Source organism: Pavona decussata, unplaced genomic scaffold, assembly GCF_977016875.1.
Source record: "Pavona decussata unplaced genomic scaffold, jaPavDecu1.1 SCAFFOLD_198, whole genome shotgun sequence".
Lineage (NCBI taxonomy): Eukaryota > Metazoa > Cnidaria > Anthozoa > Scleractinia > Agariciidae > Pavona > Pavona decussata.
The window spans coordinates 2,018,581-2,037,534 of NW_028145606.1; the positions used below are offsets into that span (position 1 = coordinate 2,018,581).

The window sequence follows — 18,954 nt, forward strand, 5'->3', positions numbered from 1 at the left end:
AAGCACATCTCAGCCAGAGTCAACCATTGCTGTCACAGGCCAAGCGGTGAAAATTACCCTTGGCTCAATTGAAACAGAGACTTCTCTACAACCAAACGGGAAACTATCGATGAAACTACTCGAGCCAAATCGAACGTTTCATTTATCGAACTAAGTCGAACTCAATCGAACGATTGGGTTCGATTGAGTTAGCCTGCGAACGCACACGTATTTCCAGCTGTCGAGATTCTCTTATTTTTCGGCGGAGAGAATCTCGACAAATCATATCAAGTAATCAAGAAAGTAATCAAAACCAATAAAGGAACAGTAATATGAACTAAAAACATAAAAGTTACGATAAGAAAAATAAATTTGTTCTTATTTTCAATTATAGTGGGTTTTTTTCTTAAATTGATTGCCATGGTAACATCAAAGGCAGTAAACAATAAAGGACCAAATGAAATTTCCCAGATAAATTGTTCAAATGCTTAAATATTACAAAAAGAGTTGTTACTGAGCTTCAAAGTCGTCGCGGCAAGAATTCCTCCCTCCCCCTTCCCCCCACCTCGCAGCAGTGCCGGACGAGGACAAATTGGAGATGAGCGAATGGGCAGGAAAAATCTTTGGCCAACAGAAAGAAGGATCTCTGGTAGAGTCTCCTTACAGGCCAGCATAATACTGGCTCCTGATTGGACAGGAAGATATTTTTGTATTTTTTTTTTTTTGCTCAATCGCAAAATGCATAGTCCTTCAAGTCTGCTGTGTGTGTTCTTGCGAAAAATTGGATACGCTTCACCTTAGGTATGTACCGATTAAAGGTGAAGTGAATTTAATGTCACCTTTGTCGCGAATCAAAGGTGAAGTCAAAATTTAGACAATATATAGAGCCATTTTTCTTCAAAGGTGGAGTGAAATACGACACAAGGCAACTTTGACTGCACCTTTGATGTGCGTCAAAGGTAAAGTCGACAAATCCTATGTAACGGCTTTGCTATTCCTTTGATACTTTCAAAGCTGATGTCTAATATAATTTAATATCGTTTTTTTTTTACCCGTTCACTTTAGGCGTGTTGTCAAATTTGTGATGGCTTCACACACTTTTAATATCTGTCTGAAGGTGAAATCAAATGTGACAAAAAAAAATCTGACTTTAAACGTTTGACACACGTCAAAGGTGAGGCCAAACTGCGACTAGCGTCATAAGATAGATCAAGTTCAAAGAGCACTTACCCGTTATAAAAAAGGACTTTGGGACGCATTTTGCTGTTCGTGAAAGCTATACACTGGGAAAAAATTATTCAGGTAACGGGGGAACTAACTTTTTTTTTTTCCATGAGTAAGGCGGTTATTTCAATCAGCACTAATACGGAATTTGCCTGATGTAGCGAAATCCCCTAGAGGTTTTGTATTCCGGATTCCAGTCATCTGGATTGCGAATTCCAGCCTCCTTGTTAGCTACTTATGTTTGCGGCTCTTCGACTTATATTATTTACTGCTCGTTTTCTGTGATCTTGGAAAGAAAGGCACATACCTGTACAGTAACAGTGGACCATTAGTCACGACTCCATTCTGAGGTAAAATTGCGGAATTTAGACGAGAGAAGAGTTAATTCAATGCACTTTCTCTTTTGCAACTTGTGCTTTCCTATGACAAGAGCAAATGGCGAGAATAATTTCAATGTTGAAAATCTCTAATTTAGGGAAAAGCAATCTCGTACCCAGAGTCCTCAGGCTTTTTGGTCAGCGGGGCGGCGCCAGGAGAGACTCTGGGATAATGGAAAAATATCATTTTTTTGATTGGTCCTTTGCATAACAATGGAAGTCCGACAGGAAGTGCGGTGGTCATTCGCGGAAGTTAACAAAACCGGAAACTCGGTGACCAACTTCCTTGTTTTAGAGGGAGATTTGAAATGTCAAACTCGGGTTTCGTAATTTTTTTTTTGTGTGTGTGTGTGTGTATTTTATTTTATTTTTTATCGCTTCAATTTTCTATTAACCAATAATAATAAAAACCTCCAGATCAAACGGCCGGTTTTGAATTATGTGTAAGAGTTTGTAACCGACTCTGACAGGCGTGAAGCCGTTTTAGCGCGGGAATTAAGTTTACCACTACCGTCATTCGACGGTAAACAAGGTAAAATGCAAGCGGCTAAACCTGATTACTGTCGCTGTTGTAAAAAACTGGATTTAGAAAAAAATCATTACATCAGTCTTTTTGGAGAGAAAGCCGTAGAAGAAGGTATTGTTGACGCTGTTCGAAAGTATGGGAACATTAATGTGGTAGAGGAGGACATTGGTGTCGTTTCTACTAAAATATGTCGAACCTGTTATTCACAAGTGAAAGGTATATTAGAAAAAATAGAGAAGTTCTCCAACATCTGTAAAGCAAGTTCTGTAGACGGGGGTTCCCTGGATGAAAATTTGGAGATGAAAAGATCTGTTGGGGAGCGGAGCCCATCTCAGGCTGCCGTTTCCCCTTCGGTTATGCCTCAAGTAAAACGCTCAAGACATCTACTAGATGGGCAAACGTCCCACACAAGAGCGAAACTTTCACTTTTTCAGCCACGACCCATCCTGCCAAAGCCAAGCCACTCAGATAATACTTCCCACCCAAACACGGAGGTAATCTATTTTATTTTAAGCTTAAGCTTATATTAATTATATTGTGGAGTGTGGAACATTTTTCCCAGTGGTCGTATTTTCTTCTCATTGTTCCATTCCATGCAAAATTACAATTAGTCTCAACAATCAGTTGATTGTCCTATTAAAGTTTCAGATATTAACTTAATACTGTATCAAAATAAGAAGTGCAAGAAGCCATGGTTGAGGTTTCTTTCAGATAATCGTTTCATGACCTTTCATCTCAAATATAATGTGCAGTTCCAGAAAATATCCCTACCCACCCCATGGAAGGTTATCGGAAATTCCTAGGGGGAGGGTGTCTTAAAAGTCATACTTTTAGAAGCAAAGTAGAGTATGAAGCTTCCAAGGGGAGAGGTGGGGGGGGGGGGGTGGGGAGGCTGCAAAACCAAAAAAATATTATCAGGGGAAGTATGTTTATTTACTGGAACCGCACAATATAACATCCTAATACAGATTTGAAGTTTACTGTTATGGTCGAGGCTTGAGAATGAAGACTTGATGTCTGTTACTTACAGCCATCTTCTCTGCAAGAAAGTCAAGACATGTACAGTGGCAGTGATGACCCACCCAACTTGACCAATAAAAAAACAGGTGTTGAGATACTGAAGAAAGCTCAGTGGACTTCGAAATGCAGAGGTACTTTAAAATCTTCACATTTATTTACTTATTTATTTAATATTTATTTATTTATTAGTCACACATAGATACACAAACAAACAAACAAACAAACAAAAGATAAATACACTGAAATAGTGAGGAGAAGGCTTAAAAGAAACCAAGGGAGGAATATTCATCCCCCTAAGTCTTAAAATACAAAAGTTTTTGCTTGGATTTTGCATGTAGCCAAAAATGTAATTGTATCCTGAGTTCAAGTTAAATTGTACCCTGTTGTGTTGTACACTTAAGTGAAAACGTTCTAAATTTTTCTAAAATTTTTTTTTTCCATCAGCTGACAAAACATGCAAATACTCAATTGAAGGAGGACGAGATAAGGAAACTGTGGGTTGCCTTGAAAACTAATCTTCCTGTTGAGATTTCGAAAGCAGTTATGCTGTTACCAAGTGTAAAATCATGCCTGAAGTACCAGTTTTTGGAACAAATAGACGAGCAATGCCGTGACCTCTGTGTTCGAAAACAAGGCAACAATGGTCCCTCTGTCTTACATGTCCCGAGGAACAACACGAAGTCATCTCTTGAGGAATTAAGTTGGGATGCCATTATTGAGGAAATGCAGGAGAGGGCCCCTGATTTGCTTGATTTCATTTCTACTGTGAGTGTACCTGTTTTACATGAGAATGGAAACCAAGTACCCCCAGTTTGTGTGGCGTATGGCCAGATGATGCATACAAGGTGGAGAGAGCTTAGCCTTGTTCAGAAAGTGATCACCTTCATCCTTGGTATTGGACATTCCACTCGTAAGGTAAACTTGCTGACGCAAAGGATGGATTCAAGTCTTTTTTACCCAATTAGTGAACTAAAACCCCTTCTATCATTTCTACACATCATAACAAGATTGACACAAAGGACACTAGAATCAAACTTTCCCTTTACAATTCATTTATTAAATAGACAACAGAAATATGAAATTTCCACAGACAGTGATTTTACTTAAACCATGAAACAAAGTTTTACAGCTAATGCCGTTAGACCCAAACAAACTATTTTTCAACTGAACAACCTATTTCATGGTTTAAAGAAACATCACTAGACTTATTGCTTATTATGCCAACTTAAAAATAATTTTAAACATCCTTATATAAAGTTTTGAAACTGATGGTATAAAAAAATATTCTAAATTATTATTTTGTATATTTCTTTTGTTCTAGACCTTTGATCGATGCAGCTCACTAGGTTTGGCCCAGTCCCGGCAAACGTTCCGGAATATGCTGGATGACTTAGATGGTGGCCTAATAGATCACATCAGAGGAAAGGTCAAGGAAGGGCTCGAATTAAGAGTTACATTTGACAATTTTGATTTTCAGGTTTTGGCCAACATAATTGTCAAGGGACACCAAAACTCTGACATGCACTGGATCACACAGTACATTACCTTTGACAGAGTGCCCAGTAAAGGTCTCAATGACACTGTGCCAATCATCCGAGATATTAAGGAGTTTGACAATAGCAATTATCTGTTGTCAAAGTGCGAGCTGCAAGATCAGAGAAGGGATTACATCACACTAGTTAGCAGAGTATTGGTTGAGTACTTCCCTTCCCTGAAGTCTATTAAAAGTGTTGTACCAAAGCACATCACCCACCACTACTCAAAAGAGATGACACAACCGTCAGAAATCATCAGTTTACCAGTTGTGCCATACAATCAAAATAAACTGGGTGATGTGTGCCAGTACCTCACCTATCTGACGCAGCTTTTAGTTAAAGTGTCCATGTCACAACCGAATGAAGTACCAACCCCTCCCAATGCTTCAGCAGCTGAAGTGGCAGAGCATGCATCACAGGTCTTGAAGGACCATCACATTCCATTAGCTGGAGATCTCCTGGGACGGGAGAGAGTGACAGGTGCCAAGAAGACTCGAGCAGGGTGTGACTACCGAACCGACCGCTTCGAACACATTGTGGAAACACCAGCTGTATGGCATGCCAAACAGTCCTTCTTGTGTGTAGGTTTATTTCTTTTACACTGTATGTCTGTCTCAATCTAGCTATAAATTTTATAACATTATTACAACATACTGTTGTTTTGTGCGATGAAAAAGATACTGGACATAATGACTAGTTGACCCTATTTGTCATTTTTCAGGGAAAAAATTATTCTGGTTTCCTTTCTCTCTTATTCATTTTGGGTTAATACTTGTAAATAAAGTTAGGGTTTTATCCTCCCACATTTGCACTGGTATCACTAGTGCCCATTACCAAAGACTCTATTCTTAACGAGTAAATCCTCAAAAACTCCTCTACTTCATTCAAGGTGTATACCTCTTTAAAAATATGGCCAAAATAATGTCAGAACACAATAACCTCAATGTATTAACCTCTTGCCTGTGATTCCTACACACCCAAAATTGTAAGAGAACTCACATAAGAGAGTATTCATTTCCACCTTGATTACATGTACAAGTTAGAACAGACTAAGGAGATTATGTGCACTTTGTAGAAATTAATTGATTAAAACATTATTAAAGTAATCTCAAAGACAAGATATCACCAGTGTCTCAACAATCACATTAAACAATTTACAGATGATTACCAATCTCCATACAGTAATCTCATGTTCTTTTGTTAGGCCGAATTGTTTACAAAACAAAACACAACTCACTACCTTATAATTTTTATGACCTGTTGTCACAATTACACATTCCATGTGCTGTGAAAAAGTTTGGTACTATAATAATATTTTGTTATAACTATTGCCCACTACTGGGATTTGAGTTGAATAAACAAAACATGCATTGAAATGCATTTAAAAAACTGTTATACACTACTTGATCTTATTTCTAGTATGCCTGGGAGAAACTGTACAGCACAAAAAGCACACGAGATGTTGGCACTCTGTACCAGTTTCGCCAAAAGCTTGGCAAAAGGAATGTGTACGCTGATGCAAAGAAAAACTACAAAGCTGCTGCAGAATTCATGACAGAAATCACAAAGGCATATCTTTGTGAAGCATTTATGGAGTGGTCTGGTATGGAGACAGTAGAAGGAAAGCCTGCAAACATCAAAGTTCCAGGCCTGCATGCCTCCCAAGAAAGCAAAACTAAATTTGTGAATGACACCATTGGCACTTTTGTTGATGAATATGTTCTCCCTGAGTTTGATGTCGAAAAGGTGTGGCGACTTCAGCAATAGCAAAAGGCAGAACAGAGAAACAATCAGAGAGGTATGTATTTTAATAATGCAATAATTTATTTTGACAACAGCAAATAAATATGCTGTTGTTGAAATAAAAAAATGTGCAAGCTTGTATTTGACAGTTATATGATGACTTCTTTATCTGTAAGTATAAACAGTTATCAGTTAAAATCAAATTACTATTACTTGTCTGTTGCAGTAATGTTGAATCAAGTCCACTCTAGTGTGCCACCACCTACACCAGTACCAGAAGATGTTCCCCCTGATGCTCAGCATCCTGTCCAACCCTCCAGTGTCAGCAGAAACCCAGCAGAAACTCTTGGACTTGCTTCATTTGTTGCTGTAACAGACCCTCACCATACTTTCAAGCAAGGTAACAAAGCTGATGAAACGAGAAAAAAAAGTGAATTGGCAAGCTTTAAACAATAAATTGGCTTTACTAACAGTGATTTAAGAATGAGAGGGTCAAAGACAGGAAGGTTTTATCTAATTCAGTTGAAGCCTCACAGCTGAAGGTCAAGGAGAAATGTTTCAAGCATTATTTGCATGACATGTACATGTACATGATCAAAACTTCCAGGGAAGAATTTAAAAGGGGAGGGGGCTTATTAATTAGAGGGCTGAGTTTATTACAGAGAAGTGGAGAAAGGCTTAGTGACACAATTTTGGGTTGGTATATTATCATTATCATTATCATTATCATTATCATTATCATTATCATTATCATTATCATTATCATTATCATTATTATAACAATAGTTATTTCAGGGGGCAATTGACAGTAAGAGATCGATAAAACATTTAAAATTATAATAATTTTTGTAATAAAATTTACAATTCAGTCCGTGTTGCTATGATAATTACATTTTTTCTATGTGTAAGTGACTACTAATAAGATTTTTATTATTTCTTCCAACAGGAGATGGTGTTATCCTTTTAACACAAGATAGGAAGCAGTCATTTGCAGTTGGGAAAGTTGCTGGAAACAACAGTCATCAAGCCAGTGAAAATTGTGAAAGCTTAATGATAGAAGTCATTCTGACACTGCTTAAAACCAATCCACCACTTCAAGGAAAACGCATCTTATGGCCAAGAGAATTAACTGCCAAACCTTTAAGGGTTGTTGGGTCCTCTGGGGGAGAAGCTGCTAATGCAGAAGTATCGCCGGGGGCTGAACATGTTCTTCCCCACCCAGTCAACAGCTTTCAGACAGAGGCTGAGCACACAGAATGCACTCCACAAGAAACTCATGAAGATGAACCTGACTTGCCTTCTCCAGTCAGTGACGTTCCACCAAGCAGCAGTGAGGATCAAATATTTAATTATGGGCTACAGGTTATCCAGCTGGGTGTATTTCTGATGCAAATGGATGATACAGAAAGGGAAGGGGATGGTGAGCGTATGATGAGGAACTGGAAACTACTGATGCTCTTCAATCGATCAAGGAAGAGAGGGAAGAAGTATGCCTTTGAAGCAATGCGCCTCATCACAAATTGTAGGGCTCTGTACACACCGAAGATGGCTCATAGAATAATCCATGGTATGTTTGTTAACCCTAAAGGGGGCGAAGGCAATAACTATGCAAATGACTTAAAACAGGAACACATTGTAAAGGACCATAAGGTAACACTTCATGACCTGCGAGGAAACAAAACCTTGAAAGCGGTGACACGATCCACATCGACTTCTTACAGCCAGCAAGTTATTGCAGACAGGATTGATAAAGAGAGTAACATCTCTAAAGACTCAACCGCCCACACATATGGGGATTGCAGAGAAGATGTGAAAGATGTAGTAGAGTCATTGCGCAAACTGAAGCCGTTCACATATACACCTCACAGGTACCACAGTGCATTTCCAAACATTACTAAAAGTCCGCTGGACCAATTAGACCCAGTACTCTTAGATCAGTGGCTAACAAAACACAAGAGGAAACTTGCAGCAAGTTCCTGTGTTAATGATGACAGTGAAGGTGAAGATGGTGAAGATGATGAAAATGAGGTTTCATCAATAGACTCTGATGATGAGGACATCATCTGTAATCTATGAATTGACAATGCTCAGATTCTGCCTTGAGCACAAACAAATATAGCTGGGCTGTCACTACACTTTATGGTACATTGTCTAAAACTACAATGTGAAAAATACAAAAAATGTAAATTTAAACCTCCAAGTTCTAAACCAATTATTTTCATCCGGAGTCTGGAGATACATGTACAGTGAGAATTTTGGGCTTCAAATACCACTTCAAGTGCCTAAATTCTTTCAAATCCTTGTTCACTTCAATGTGTTAATAATAAATATACAACAGAATTTTCAAACAAGCCCCTAATGCAATGTGACCCTGTACTTTTACATCAGTGGCTTACTAAAACAAGAGTCAGAAAGCATGCAGCTACTCCAAATCTGGGATGATCGATTAAACTAATGTATGTTAAAAACGACAAGAACTTATTTTCTAAATTTATAGTATTTTTCTTTCATATTTAATAATAGCCTGTAATCACAATTCCATTACAATGATCATGAAATATACTTTGACACAATACTGTAAACAACTTCAGCATTTTCTCTGCCAAACGTGGGTAAAAGATCTTGAACTTTTTCTATAGAGTCAAGCTTATTACAGTGCAAAATGGTGAGATTGATTAATTCAAGGCTGAAACCTGTTGACAGTGTTACACCCCCTACACACGACTTTCCAAATTGCAATGAAACACGATGTGCTTCAAGTTCAGCGCGAATGCCTTCTTTTTGTTTTTGAGTCACATGCTGTTCATCTGAGGGACATTCTATCATTAAGGCACCTGAGGAAGCTGAACTGATGGAACAACCCTCCAATCCCTCAGAGAGACTTGTCAAACAAGTTTCACATTCACATACTGATTTGTGGAAATCACAACATGAATGCAAATTGCTTCTCTCAGGAGGTTCATGTCCAAAATAACATAGAATTATCCCTCGTTTACACTTGTTTGAAGTGGCTAGCTCTCTCATGACATCATCAACTGGATTCTTCCCTTTGCCAATATCTCGACCATTATAATATAAGGTTGCAACTGCCTCCTTCCCATCCCTTCCTGCTCTTCCAGTCTCCTGAAAGTACTCTTCCATTGTCCTCGGGACTCCAATGTGGATAACCCTTCTGATATCAGGTACATCAACACCAATGCCAAAGGCAACAGTCACAAACAGAACTCTAGTTTTACACACTCCTTGCACAATTTCATCCAGAATACGGTCCTTTTCATGTTGTGGGTATTCTGCATGAAATTGTGCAAATAGGCGATTTTTTGATACATGTTCAGCACCTGCAGGGTAGTACTGACACTTAGCTAGAAATTGACTAAAATACATAAATGCATCTGTACAAGTTGCAAGACTGCCATAAACAATAGTCAGAGGCATGTTTATTTTCTTCTCCAATAACTCCTTTGCAAGAGGTTCTAGCACTGCAGTCACCTTTTCTTCACCACTTGATGGCCTAACTTTACTCTCATAAAAAATATTCTTGCGATCAGGATTGGCTTCAATCACCACAGCTTCATTAAGTTTGAGAGAATCCTTTATAAACTCCTGAGTTGCTCTTGTTGCAGTGGCAGTTAAGGCAACATGAGGGACGTTTGGGAAAAGGCTGCTAAGAACATCCAGTTTTCCATAGGCGGGACGAAAACTTTTCCTATACATAACAAAAGAAACAAAATTTCTGGTTGTTATTTTTTTGTCCGAGATTAAAGCCAGTCTTGATGTTGATTGAGTTACTTTTCAAAGTATAATGAAGACGTGAATGTACGTGCATGTATGTTATTCTATTACAACGAGAACAGAAACTATTCAGAAGTCTGGCTGTTTAAACAGAATGGACTGGGATTTTACAAAAGTAATTTCCTTTAGGATTAGGGCAATTGATTAGCAAAATATTTGAAAAGTTCATTTTATGTTTTCTTAGATTGTTTCAGAGCTTATTAAGGAATATTTGTGTAAGCTGAGACAGGTTTATCTGTTTTCGGCATTTTTTTACCTGAAAATTTAGGCCTCAGAAAATTTTGTGAAACACAATCCTATTTGCTGAATTTCTAAGCTGCCGATGGCTCTGCAAAACTGCTAGCCAGCCATATTTTACATTCTGGACTACATATTTGTCCAATAAGTATGTATGTGTGTACGTATGTAATTCTTGACAGAAGTTCAGGCTTTGCCAAGGAAATTTAAATTAAACCTGAATATCTCAGGTGATATTTATTCACATGTAAGGCCTTCCAAAGGGATATTGCCCAAAATGAAACTCTGTTGTAGTTGACCTTCCTGCACAAAATCATAGACAAAACCCATCTTTGAATGCCTGATATATATTGAGAAATTAAGGGTAATTCTATGGTGATTATAATCGGCTAATTGCGACTTGAGGGTAATTTATCACTTCAAACATAAAATATGCAAAACCCGTGGAATAATAACAACACACCTTTATAACTTATATTTCTAATTATTTTACTGTATTAAAGCGTGTTTCTTTCATATTATTATTGTTCTTCTTGTTATTAATTCGTTGATTGATTGATTGATTGATTTTTTTCATAAAAGCCAACAAAATTGACTTACCATTCTTTGATGAGATGCGCTTCGTCCACAACCACGCATTTCACTCTTCTTTGAAAAATTGAGGATTTAAGCGGTGCAAAAAACCTCTTGTCATTCACGCACACCTCAGGATGAACAAATAATAAGCGACAACGGGGGTCCTCTAATGTATCCATTGGAAAACTTGCACGATATTCTTCGCCGCGGGTATCTTCCACCTGAACTAAGTTTCCCTGCACCATCAACGAAGACACCCCTCTCTCGTTCAGTTTAGAAATCTGATCCCGCATGAGGGCATTAAGTGGTGAAACAACTAAGACGATCGCTCGATCCTTACAAGAACTACCCGATATGAAATCGAAAACTCCCGGTAAAACTTGGTATATAAGTGACTTTCCGAAGCCCGTCGGCAGCACGCCAAGAACGTCTCTACAGTTCATAACAATGGCTTCGACTGCTTGTCTTTGTTCCTTTTTTAACGTTACTAATCCTAGTTCATTTAATGTCAAGGAAATTGCTTGCTCGAAAACGCGAAATTTCTCCGTGTTACTAGCCATCTCGAAACTACAGCATTTCCCACACTTGACCTGCCGGCTGCCGCGCGCGGTAAATCATGCACGCCGAACAAGACATTTTAACACAGATGCACGATGGAATGCAAAATACAATAAAAGAAAGACACTTTCCTAAAGCTTCAGAAACTTCATCCTTCGCTCGCTCTTGTAGAAAACCAATGAAAATTATTTCTCCTTCAAAAAAATCCAGTTCCTTTGATTTTGCGTAAGAATCAACTTTGGCTCTATCGAACACTTCCAATGTCCGCCATTTTTGGACATTTGACTTCCGTTTTGCAGAGAAGCATGCGCACTAAGACCGGAATCCCACGTTTTCTGGGATAAGAAATTCCATTATCCCAGAGTCTCTCCGCTGACCAAAAAGCCTGAGGACTCTGGGTACGAGATTGAGGGAAAAGGCCCTGAGAACGAGGTTGGTTTCGCGCTCGCCGTTGTGACCGGGGGGACCTGGGTAGGTATTGATCATGCGCAAACGAAATCAATGAACTAATGATTTTGTCAATCTCGTTCCCAGAGGCTGCGTTCCTTTTGGTCAGCACCAAGGAAGCAAGACCTCTGGGCTAATCAATGTCAAAATCCAGCAAATCGAAATCTGATTGGATATTACATTTTACCGGAAGCGTCTTTGAATCGGAGGTTTCAAAACAAGACAAGAAATAGACTGTCAAAGATATCAAAGCAAAAACCGCCATAGAATCAAAATGCAACTAAATTTTCATACGCTTCTTATTTTTTGCAGTGAGTAAACACGAAAAAGATAGAAGTCAAATCACATGACTAAACGGAAAAGGCGCGAAAACCGTTGCGATATGTTGCAGCGTTTGACAAAGCTGAATGACAGTATGACACTTGCGTCGGTCGAGGTTAACGATGGACCTGACAATTTTCGGAAAAACTCCAAAAATAATCGACTCTGAAATGCGGTTCATAGTCATTGCTGGCCGTTTAAAATCGTTCTCAACATTGTCTAAAGCAGATAAGAGTTTAACAGCCTTTCTCGTGCTGTTAAAGGAACTGAAAGAAGCAAACTTGTAATCCATTAGGCACCGCGGAGTCTGCGAGTTGATCTGACTGGAGCAGAATTTATTGAAGATTACTTTGTTGGTATGGGTGGAAAAAATTAAGCTTACGTTTGTAAACATTTGTTGGTATGGGTGGTATTTGTCGTCGACGGCAATCAGGTTAGGAACGATGCCTTGCTGAAGTTTCTCGAATGTTGTTTGAAAATCTTTACCCTGTTTTAGTTAATTAGGTTAAAGCTTATATAACCTCCGACCAGGCTCTATTTTCGTTTCGCTATTAACTTTACCGTAGTGTCATGAAAAAACTTGGCTATCTCATACTGCGTAGACTGCGTATATTCACCCCCATTTCAAAGTGTTAAAAACTACATTTTACAGGCGAAAACAAGCTTAATTTAACTCCAAATGAGCATAGTACAACAAATGGTTTCTAATCGCCATAACCTATACATGTTTTTTTGCCCCTGCCTATGGAAAATGTTTGCTTTTCTAAAACGACCTGTCAATGTGCAAAATGAATTTGTCGCGGTTGAGAGAAGCAAATTGACGACAAACCCAGATTTTACGCAGCCTTTGTTTTGGTTGTTTTGTTAATAAGGACGTCTCACATGAATGACAATCACTGACAAACGGGAGGGATGGAGGTTGTCACCTTTTTCACTCGTTTTCTTGGCCTTTGATGTTCTTTACCAGAGGCTGTCTTCCTCTCGGTCAGCAGAATCCCCCTTTAAACCGGAAGCAGGATCCCTGCTTCCGGTTTCTGATTAGCCCAGAGCTCGTGGACGTGTGGCCACCGCTGACCTAAAACGTGCGCGGGCTCTGGGGACGAGATTGTGATTTTGTGGGACAAGTCGTATGTGGAGAGAAGAATTTTGTACTTTCCTTGTTCCGATTTGAAAGGTTTTCGCTTTACATCGTCAGAGAAGCCAAAGCTGTGTGTTATTATTTTTTTTTTTTACAACGTGCCACCGTTCGGCTTCGGTTCACGTTTTCCTCAGACTTCTGTAAGCAAGCTTTATCGAGGCAAGGATTGGCAATGGTAGCTGCATCCGTTGCTGTGCCGGTTCTGATGTATATCCCTAAGGTAAGATCCAAGTAATATTGGCTTCCTGGATGTTTGCTAAGTTTTTTCATCGGCATTTCTTGATTTGGACTGTTCACTGACACCAGCCGCCATATTAAAGTCATGGTATTCCTGTTTATAGATTGGGTGTCCCCCATAATTATAGTAAAGACGGTCCGGTCACTTATAAAATGCAGACTGCAGACTACAGATTGCAGACTGCAGACTGAATATAAAATGTAGACTAGGTATAAAATGCAGACTGAGATCAAAACCGCCTCTTCGTCAAATACAGGATACATTTTCAATTTTCAACTTACCCTAGTGTCACGCAATCACATTTCCGAAATCATCTCCCACGAAACAGACCTTGTTTTTGACCCATTTCTCAACAGTATGTTTTCTTTATCTCGATTTGGTAGCTTTTATTTCCTGAGGCCCTTTCTTCACAAAAAAGACTCGAGCTTAATCGTTTTGCATTAGTTTGTAAAACTAATGCGCCGATCAACTCGAAACTTCAACATCCCCACGGGCAAACCCCGGGCATTTGAACTTTTGAAGATTGGATTAAAACTAATGATTGGAAATTCATTTATTAAGTCGGACAATGTCAATCAGCAAGTGTAAGCTGTTCTAACTCCGAAACACGGCAAAGGTTGTTTAACAAGAAATACATAATAACATATTTAAAATGAGTTAGCCGGCTACGTAGACTGTTCGAGTGGCAGGGTATTCTGCAGTTTAAGCCAAAGCGCCGGTTTTTCATTCGACAATGTTTTTTTCTTTAACTGTTCACTGCTGTTTTATGGCTATTCTAAAAACCTCTGCAGACACAAATGCCCGAGAAAGGCGCAGCTTGACTCATTGCATAAAAAACTACATCGTTTAAAAAACTAGAAATACTGTACATATTAATTAGTTCGCCGGCTACGTAGAATGTTGTTCGAATGGCAGGATATTCTGCCATTTAAGCCAAAGCAGTTTTCCATTCAACAGTGTTTATTTCTTTCACTATTCACTGCGGGACAAAGTCGTAGCTTGACTCATTATATAAAAAATCTACATCGTTTATATACAATCTATAAAAATAATTAATATTTAAACACTCTCACTTTTGAAGACCTTTTTTTGTAATGCTGTATCTCTTCCTTTTAACTCTTCCATCTCGTTCAAAAACGTGTTTATAGCTGTTAGCGACTTCGGCGCCCCACCAAAAAAGCGATTTGAAACCTGACACTTCTAGTTCAATTTTCCCCACCCCACCCAGGCAAGGTCAAATTCCCCACCCCTGGGAAGGCCTTACCCGTCAAATTCCCCACTCCCGGGCACAGAAAATAGTTAAATGCCCGGGGTTTGCCCCGGGGGGGAGGGGGGGGGGATGTTGAAGTTTCGATTTGATCGGCGCATAATGACGCTCATGACGGTTTTCATATCATAATGAGGGAAACAGACTTGATTTCTGAGGGGGGAAGCAATTTGAAATCGACAAATTTTAACTAGTTTCTTGGAATAAATAATGTCAAAGACATTGCATACCTTCAGCATTCTAGCAATACGTGGATACATATTTTATTCAAAAAACATTATTTTATTGTCACTTACCGATGTTGCCAATGCCATGTTGATGCAAAGACGGCGAAGAGGTCGACCATGTGTGAAGTAAAGGTCATGTGTCCGCGTCTGATTGCTTACATCATGCTTTGGGGTTGTTTATTTTAAGGTTGGTGCTTTTCGAAAAGAATTTAATTTCATGGGAAATGATCTCGAAAGGCGATTGTATGACACTAGCATAAGCTACACTGTCAGTTGAAAAATTCAAAATGTATCCTGTATTTGACGAAGACGCGGTTTTGGTCTCAGTCTGCATTTTTATACGGTCTACATGTAGTCTGCAGTCTGCATTTTTTACCCAGTCTACAGTCTGCATTTTGTACAGACCGAAAGACGGTCCAACCGTCTTGTATAGAGCGTGATACCTGTCAAAATTCAATTTTCAAATTTTTTGTTGCTGTTGTGGGAATGTGGGATGTACATGTACTGTATGTAGTATTTGTGGAAAAGTTGAAATAATAATTGCTCACTAGACCTGTATGGTTACCACACTAGAGATTAATGTGTTTTTTTCCTCTAAATGTTAGAAGACTGGCTTTACACTAAATTTGGGTTCTTATTATCATTATTCTGGTGCTTTTGATTTGCATGTTTTGTATAAGAGCTTGCATGTACATTGTACAGTCATGTACATGTAGTCTTTTTTTTTTTTGTCTAAGTAAGCCTTGCAAATTCTCCCTCATGTACAGCTGTAGCAAAAAAATTATTTGAAATTGCTTGGTTTTATAAACAGACCAGAGTTAATAATGTACAGACAGGTACAGCTGTACATGTATTTTGTCCACTGTAAAGTGATTTGAGTGCTGATGTTTCAAGCATTTCTGAGGAAGTGCTAGCACTCCAGTCTATTTACAATGGCCTAATTACCTTATCAACATTCTTGCTGATGCAGTGACAGAGAAATTTGGGTTTCTTGACCTTGAATTTCCCTCTTTTTCAACAAGAAATAAACCTACTTAAACTCATCACCAATAGATGAGCTTGGGAGTTGGTGCCTTTGAAGTTGGTGGAGCCGGGCAATGCTCTAGCATGAGGAGGAGGTATCCATGGCAACCCTGCGAGCGGCCCCCACCAAGCACCGTCACACTGAACAGTTCAGTGGAATACTTACCGACCCAATACTTACCTAGCCCCCACCGAGAGGGAGGGATGGGATGGGAAAAAACAAAGCACAAACTGGCACGCAAACAGCAAGCAATTGAGACAACACTTTGCGAAGAACTGCAAGCAAGCAACTGCGTATAAAAGTCACGAGGTGCCCCTGCTAGAGACATCGGGCTACCCCTAATATAGTTGGGGAAAACAGCTGACCAGCATTGCTTCGAGGTTAACTTTGCCTAAATTACATTTAGCCACATTTAAACTCATCACCAATAGATGAGCTTGGGAGTTGGTGCCTTTGAAGTTGGTGGAGCCGGGCAATGCTCTAGCATGAGGAGGAGGTATCCATGGCAACCCTGCGAGCGGCCCCCACCCAACCAGGATCTCCTTGGTGCTTGAAAAAGGAGGGGCCAGCGAACAAGGGTGAAATGGAAACTCCGACTCCAACAACCCCAAGCACCAAGCGTAGCATGCATCGACAAATACAAACACACTTACCAATTGAAGGCAGCTGACCGTAAGAGCAACACCCAAAACACTGCAGTGCAAGCCCCAAGCAATTTGGTGCTAAACTCGACCGCAACGTAGAGGGAGCTGTGGAGAACCAAGGGCAAGGACACACGATGTCAAACCAGCTGACCAGAGAAGCCCGCAAGAGCCTCCGACAGCGTGCGAATATAAAGCTGGTATGCGTTGCTAGTCCAACGTCCCAGAGCCTGAATCAGATGATCAGGAATGCCGTTGCGAGCTGCTACCGTGGCTGCCCCAATACGGAAGCTGTGGCTGGAGAAATTGCCCTCAATTCCCGCGGTAGAGAAAATTTGCCGCAGCCAATCGGTCAAAATTGCGCGCGACAGAGGTTGACCGCTTGCAAGAAGGAACAAGGGGCCAGGGGCCTTTCCCCGTAGGGAGAGGTATGCCATCAAAGCGTGAACTGCGCAGAGGGGGGCCCTTCCCAAACCAATATGGATGTGGCAGCCTTGACAGAACGGATCCGTTTTCGAAGCTTTTATCCTGACACGGAGGCAAGTTGGCGACTGGCGCGAATCCACTGAGATGTCAGCCACTGAAAGATGAATAGCTGGAGAAAAGCTGGCTAAATTGGGGACTGTAAATTCAGCAGCACGGAGAAAACCAAAATAACCCAGCATGCAGGCTGCCCAAAAGGCGCAATGGTCAAAAAGCTTGAAATCCAAGGCCTGGTGAATGACCAAAAGAAGGCTGTCAGTAATCGGAAGGCGCTGAGCAGCCGGGGAACCCTGGGAACGCTTGACCCCTCTCAACACTCGTTGAAGCCGCAGGCAATTAAGCAGAGGATCAGGAAAACCTTGCTCAATTTGCAAGGAGCGAACTGCAGATAAATAAACTTTAATAGAAGAGTGCTGAATCGAATCTGCAAGAAATGAAACGAACAAACATAAAGTCCACTCGTCTGCTGGGCAAGGCGAGCCATTGGAGTGAAGCTTTCCAGCTTGGCGGCAAAATTCCACGAACTTGCGTTGACCGGACGCATAAGCTTTCCGGGTGGAAGGAGCCAGACCCTGGGCCAGGAAATGCAAGCACCGTTGTTCTAGGGAGGAGGTGTTAAACTGTCCAACAGGAGCTGCGGAATCGGACAAGGGGACGAATGAGCCTCCGGGGCCAGTTGCCTGAATTCCTGCCAACGGAAACGAGAAATAGCATCAGCAATTTTGTTCTCGACCCCAGGAACATGAGCAGCAGTGAAAGTAAAACCCCAACGCGCCGCCGAGAGCAGAAGATCACGGAGAAGGTGCATTAAAGCTGGACCCTTCGAAGTCCTGGTCGTGAGAATCGCGACTACAGCCTCGTTGTCTGAGCGAAAAAGGACATGCTTCCTGGCCCACAACGATCCCCAAAGATGAGCAGCGATCACTAACGGGAAGAGTTCTTGATATGCAATAGATTGCCTGGCCTGCGCCGTTGACCAGGCACCATAAAACCACTGGCCTTGAGAATAGGCGCCAAAGCCAATCGCACCTGCTGCATCCGAAGTGACCACCAAATCTGTGGCAGCAGACATGCCAGGGTACAACCAGAACCCAACGCCATGCCAAGAAGCGAGAAACTGCTGCCACCACTGAAGGTCAAGACGAAATTCCTGGTTAATCCGAACAGGATGGTCCTTGTGACGGAAGCAGCACAGTAGATCAATAAACCGACGGAGAAAGGCCCTCCCTGGCCAAACTACTTTAGCTGCATGGTGTAAATGGCCAATAAGGGACTCCAATTCCCGCTTTCTGCACCAGCGACGGGGCATCCACGAATGGATGAGTTCCCTTAGTGCAAGCAATTTGTCCTCAGGAAGACGGGCCACTTGGTTGACCGAGTCTAATTCAATTCCTAAGATAGTCATAGAAGTGGCTGGACCCACACATTTGTTAGCGTGAAGAGGCAACCCCAGCCGATGGCAAACAGAGATTGCTGTGTAAAGAATATAAGCACACTGGGGGGACTGTGGAGGACCTGCGGTAATAAAGTCATCCAAATAATGTAACAAATCGGAAAGGCGATGCTTATGGAGAAGGATCCATTCAACCATATCAGCTACC

At 40.6% G+C, this 18,954-nt stretch overlaps 4 protein-coding genes across 6 annotated transcripts in view; 3 read left to right on the plus strand and 1 right to left on the minus strand.

Annotated features, from left to right (window-relative positions):
- LOC146461512 (uncharacterized) overlaps window positions 1-18,954 on the plus strand; it is a 190,709-nt gene that overhangs the window by 107,183 nt on the left and 64,572 nt on the right. The gene's annotated exons all lie outside the window — the stretch shown is intronic.
- LOC146461513 (uncharacterized) lies at window positions 1,969-6,517 on the plus strand. 2 transcript variants are annotated; one of them, XM_085086843.1, is made up of 5 exons: window positions 1,969-2,600; window positions 3,137-3,257; window positions 3,571-4,041; window positions 4,448-5,242; window positions 6,081-6,517. In XM_085086843.1, the coding sequence occupies exons 3-5, from the start codon at window positions 3,670-3,672 to the stop codon at window positions 6,426-6,428; spliced, it is 1,515 nt and encodes a 504-aa protein (XP_084942969.1). In that variant the 5' UTR covers window positions 1,969-2,600; window positions 3,137-3,257; window positions 3,571-3,669; the 3' UTR covers window positions 6,429-6,517. The 2 variants fall into 2 exon arrangements, with proteins under 2 accessions (XP_084942969.1, XP_084942968.1); XM_085086842.1 differs by lacking the exon at window positions 1,969-2,600 and having other exon boundaries at window positions 3,011-3,257.
- LOC146461514 (uncharacterized) lies at window positions 6,321-8,933 on the plus strand. Of its 2 annotated transcripts, XM_085086845.1 has the most exons (3): window positions 6,321-6,459; window positions 6,631-6,804; window positions 7,351-8,485. In XM_085086845.1, the coding sequence occupies exons 2-3, from the start codon at window positions 6,633-6,635 to the stop codon at window positions 8,478-8,480; spliced, it is 1,302 nt and encodes a 433-aa protein (XP_084942971.1). In that variant the 5' UTR covers window positions 6,321-6,459; window positions 6,631-6,632; the 3' UTR covers window positions 8,481-8,485. The 2 variants fall into 2 exon arrangements, with proteins under 2 accessions (XP_084942971.1, XP_084942970.1); XM_085086844.1 differs by lacking the exon at window positions 6,321-6,459 and having other exon boundaries at window positions 6,531-6,804; window positions 7,351-8,933.
- LOC146461515 (uncharacterized) lies at window positions 8,955-11,932 on the minus strand. The gene is made up of 2 exons (XM_085086841.1): window positions 11,034-11,932; window positions 8,955-10,110 (listed from the first exon to the last, which is right to left on the minus strand). Exons 1-2 carry the CDS (start codon window positions 11,567-11,569, stop codon window positions 8,955-8,957), a joined length of 1,692 nt encoding a protein of 563 aa, XP_084942967.1. The 5' UTR covers window positions 11,570-11,932.